This window comes from Buceros rhinoceros, unplaced genomic scaffold (assembly GCF_000710305.1).
Source record: "Buceros rhinoceros silvestris isolate BGI_N320 unplaced genomic scaffold, ASM71030v1 scaffold10116, whole genome shotgun sequence".
Classification (NCBI taxonomy): Eukaryota; Metazoa; Chordata; class Aves; order Bucerotiformes; family Bucerotidae; genus Buceros; species Buceros rhinoceros.
Window position 1 is genome coordinate 13,882 of NW_010419361.1, and position 5,045 is coordinate 18,926.

Here is a 5,045-nt window from a genome sequence, read left to right on the forward strand (position 1 = left end):
CTTTCCCTCACCTCTCTTTTAGTTCTTTTTCAGTGTCATTGCCAAGGAATAAATTTTTTTTTTACTATTCTTTTCTCCCCCAGTCAGATGTGTGAAGCAAAATTACTGCTTAATTTCATGCCTGCTTCATTAAAGCCTTTTGAATCAACCTGGGTGCTTCCTGACTTCTGCTCATTTTCCCTCATGCTAGATGGAATTTAATTAATGATCTACTGACTTAAACTGAAATTCTATTAAGAAAAATTATGGAAATAATACTTCAAACTCAATGTTTTCACTTCTTCCTCTGGACATGGGTTTAACACAGAGAGTGGGTGACATGAGAGTTTACAGCCAAAAGAGGCAGATCAGCTACCAAGCATGAAAAATCTGGCTACCCAAGATACTCAACTTGCAAATTTTCTGTTTAAGGAGGCTTTTCCTGTGGGCCAAATCAAACCTATAGTTTCCCACCACTTCTGTATTAGTTTAAGTTACTTTCTTCCAACATCTTTTCAGGCAAACTCCCATGGATGTGTGAAGTAAGGCAGGATTTCCTGTTGGCTTGCGAAGCAGCCATGGGCTCTCAATGGCACTTGCAGGGTAAGCGTAGAATTAAAAGGCCAATAAGATGTATCTATCTCCTGTATTGCCACTTAAATAAGCCTCTCTTTGGCATTAAACAGGGTTTTGGAATTACATACAAAGTTTCTATTGTCATTTGGAAAATGATGAATTTCGGCTGGTGAGTTACAGGTCCTAAACCTCACGTCCTGCATTATGGACACCAGACAATTACTTCCATTTGAGCAACTTCAGTTACTTGAGTTCATGCTCAGATACATTCTATGATTGCTTTTTATGCTCGTTTAATATTCCAGATTAAGATTTACCCTGGAACTGACGAGACAACAAGGTTCCTTCCATTTGCTTAGCATTATATTTCATACTTAATTTGTGGAGAAAAGTAAGAGAAATATTTTTTTTTACAGGTCTAATTCCCACTGATTCACTTTCGGCATTTAATTTCCATGTCTGTATTAGAAGCTTGCAAGGACGATTAAGAAGGATAGTGAAGAGTAACAAAAGTGACTACATATATATGTTTTTGTTCGTGTGGACACTTGAGAAGTAGAATGTTAAATTAGATCTTGAAATAGTTTCACAAACCTACTTCAGCAGCTACTGAAGTGATCACTGAGTTCTTAATTACTATCAGGGGTTTGGGCTCCCAATTTATTTGGGTAACCTGGGTGTAAATTAAAACTCAGCTAGATTTGGATGAACAAGTCTTGAAAGACTTGCTAAGACAAATATTTACCTTTTTTAAAGCTCCAGAGCATCTACCAGATAATACACCAAAGACATTCAACAATTGCATGCTTAAGCTTCTCATCCAGTTGAACACGGGATGAATGAGTAAAATGAGAATCATCTTGCCTTTTCCTAAAAATGTGTTAGCGTTATACCAGTCGTCGTTACCTCTCCGTAATCATTTTAAGCGTGCGTACAGAACGGACCACTGATCATATTCCCACATACGACCTCTCCTTCCAGGAAATCAGAGTATCAGAACAGAAACTTCATTAGACTTGGGGCAGATCTGAGTTACCTCTCCCATAAAGTTGCTTTTTCAGAGAAATATACTTTCTGACACTTACTGATAAATAAAAACAGAGAAGGTGTCTTAGATATATATTTTAAGCAATTCCTCTTCCCCAGTACTATCTAACAGAATTTACTACGTGATGCAATAAAGGTAGGACGTGGCTCTTTCATGATAGTCACATATTTTCTTTGAAATATGGCATATAATCAGTCAGTATGATCTGCTGAATCATAGTTTTGAAGCAAAAAAATGAAGTATGCCAAGTAATTTCCGTTAATACTTTGCAAGAGTGTTAACGGAAAGGCACTAAAAATGTGCTGGTGAATATTGACATCTGTGCCATCTCTTCAAACATGTTGGGAAGCAAGACAGTTAAACTACTCAACTGTTCTTCTTTGGGTGTTTGTTGGGCTGGGCACATTAGTCAGCATAACTTTGGAGACACTGGAGAAACTACCACGCTCCTTGTGTTCCAAAGCACAAAGTGTATTCTCGTAGTTTCGGTGTGAAAAGAGGTCACAAGTTTGGCAGTAGTCACCAGTTCCATTTTACAGCTCCCTGTTAATAATAACACCAGGTGGATGAAAAGTTTGTTCACTTAAAAAGTGATAATAATTAGCTGTACAAACAGGTCCTTTTCTGCGATAACTATGCTAATAAAGTCATTGCCACAGACCTCTAAGTACTCTGCCCTTGACTCCTTGTTTGCTTTTGACTGTAAAATGAACTGTTCTTTTGTAACACAAACACATTTGCCAAGGAATCGAGTTTACCAGATTGCTATTGTGGGGATTTTTGTATGTGTGGACTGGACCGGGATGAAAGATATGCATGCTTTTGCCCTGGATTTGCTTCACTGGTTTACAGTAAGGTAAGTTCTGTAGGACAAGGCTAGACATGCAATGAGAAGTACTTGCAGAGGACAGCGTGGCTTATATTACCTCTGTGGCATTTCAGCTGCAGTATACTCTTACATTTCTCAGAAGGGAAAAAAACCTCTGTGTTGATGACTTACCTCTTTAATTAGGGATCCCATGTAAAGGGCAGTCAGTGGAGTTTGTTCTGCTGGTTTGACAACCACTGTGTTTCCACAACAAAGGGCAGGGGCGATCTTCCAGATGAACATAACCAATGGGAAGTTCCACTAAAAGACAGACGAGAAGGTATATCCCATTTCTCATACATCATCGAAATGCCTTTGCTTTTTCTATGATAATAGAGCAAATTGTCAACTGGGTGGTTGAACTCTTTGTTGAACTCTTTTCAGAATGAAGATATTTTGAAAAAGCTGCTGGCAAGACGTGTTATACAAAGACCAGTGATTTTGGTATACGTGAGTCCAGGGGATTCAAGGTTTTAATTAAAAGCTCAAGAGACCACAAGCATACTGCTCTAACAAAGCCTTACAGAAAGTTGCTGGATTAGTAGTGAAATTGGGAGTTCTGCTATCTTAAATGATCGCAACTGTCATCAATTGAGTTTTCTCAGGGAGACAAGGTAATAACATGTAATGCTGCCCCTGCCCTCTGCCCTGGATGTTTCACTGGCAGCTCTCTATTGTGGTCAGTCCAGACAGACTGCAGAGCAGAGACTACTTTAGACCCCTTGTTCAGCGGTATGAGGGACAACCTGGGGGAGGAAATGTGTTGCTCCTTTGACAATATTTCCAATAGCTTTGGAAGTCCATGGGCTCAGCACAAAACCCACGGTGTGACTTACCTTCATGAAAGTGGGGGAAAAGGCAGTTGACAGTTACCTATTACGTAAGGAAGGCTTGGAGGACTATACATGCAGCAGTTCTTTATCTCTTTCCTTCCCCTATTTCAGTCTCACCCCCCACTCCAAAGATAACAGAAGCACAAAAACCACAACATAAAAGATTACAGGGTTTTCTGGGTCTTCATCATTAAAACAGCACTGTGTGAGTGGAAGGGAAATGGAAGCCAAGAGCTAGCAAAAGTGTTTTGCAGTGTTCACATAGTCCTCGAAGTTTTTGTTTTGTGTAAAAACCTCCAAGTTGGTGGGTTCACATTACAATGAAGAGAAAATAAAGATAGACTCAGAAGCCCTTGAGCACTTTGTAAGGGAAGCCAGTCTTCGTACTAACTGTTTATACTTCCAGGAAGAAATTTTATTTAGAAGTGGCCACGTCTAGCTTTTCTAAAATCTAAACCAGCAGATTCCCAAGCTCTTCTAGAGCCTGGATGCAAATGTATTCCAGTGATCTTCTCTCAATCTGTGTGGTGTTCTGAAGAGATAGCAAATCTGCAGGCTGAACTGAAAAACATTGGGACCCACATGGCTGAGTAAACCTGATAGATGAGCTGACTGTTTCAGAACCTGGTAAGCTGTTGAGCAGGTCGGGTCAGGCCATTCACACCTGCCGTGTGCAAAGAGGTGGGTGAATCAGGGATGTCTCGTGCTTATAACCATTTTCACAGCCACCATTGAAGGCGTGTAGACCTCATAAATAAAAGTTGAGTTCCTCAGAGATTTGGATGTTCAGACTCGGGTGGGCCTTTTCAATCTTCACTTAAAATAAGTGACTTCAGAACTGAAAATTTAGATACTCCAAACAGGAGCTTGGGAACATACGGCTGAGTATCACCGTGCTTACTGGACACATCCAGACTGGGCCTGACTGGCTCATCAAAAACTCCATGTTGCAGAACTAGATGAGGACGCAGGATAGCCTCTATCTTTCAGGAGGTGAAAGCTTCTGAGTGGTAATATCTCACAAATACACTCGCATAGACAAAATCTCAGTAGCATTTCCACTCGTAAGAGGAACATTTGTGTTTTACATAAAAGGCTCCAACTTACAGGAATAATTTGGCCACACACTCCAATAGGTTCATGTCTTGTAAATGTAAAAAAGTCTCCATCTAGGAGAAGAGAAAACAAATTAGACGTTGAGAAGAAGAATCTGTGAGAAACAGTTAAATGAGAAAACGATGAAGTCAGACATCAAACCTATCTGGATACAATTTTCCTTATAAATTATATTTTCAGAACCTTAACTGTGCAAAAACCCAACCATAAAGTACATCTGGATTCAATATCTGCTTTCTTCATAGCTCCGAGGTTTGATTCTGCCAGTCTGACTTTTTGCAGTGATAGCCCTGCTTCTCAATATGGTATGCACCACACATGAATGACTATTCCTCAAGTCTTTTTTCTTTTATCACCTGTTTTTTTGGGAAAGTGCTCTTTTAAAAGCTACTTGTAATCCTAGGTACATATCAGACATTTTTTAATATTAGATCTTAGCTTAAATCAAATCCATTATGTATAAAATTCTCTTTGATTCAAAAAAACATGTGTTCCATTAAGCCCAGTGTAGAGGTCTGTGTGATGTAAAAAAGTTGGAAGTAATTATCACTCCAGTTTTCCTTAACTCCTTCTTTATTACCATTCTTTTCTTTGTCCTTCTGAAAGAAGGCAACTAGAAAGAGTG

The 5,045-nt window shown here is 39.4% G+C and overlaps 1 protein-coding gene across 2 annotated transcripts in view; it reads right to left on the bottom strand.

Annotated features, from left to right (window-relative positions):
- The window catches only part of ALDH1A1 (aldehyde dehydrogenase 1 family, member A1), a 33,594-nt gene that overhangs the window by 12,184 nt on the left and 16,365 nt on the right, over positions 1-5,045 (bottom strand). For both annotated transcript variants that reach the window (XM_010138885.1, XM_010138886.1), the window contains exons 5-6: positions 4,412-4,473; positions 2,604-2,732 (exon numbers count right to left, since the gene is read on the bottom strand). In XM_010138885.1, coding sequence (XP_010137187.1) covers positions 2,604-2,732; positions 4,412-4,473 — 191 coding nt within the window. The remainder of the gene's footprint in view (positions 1-2,603; positions 2,733-4,411; positions 4,474-5,045) is intronic.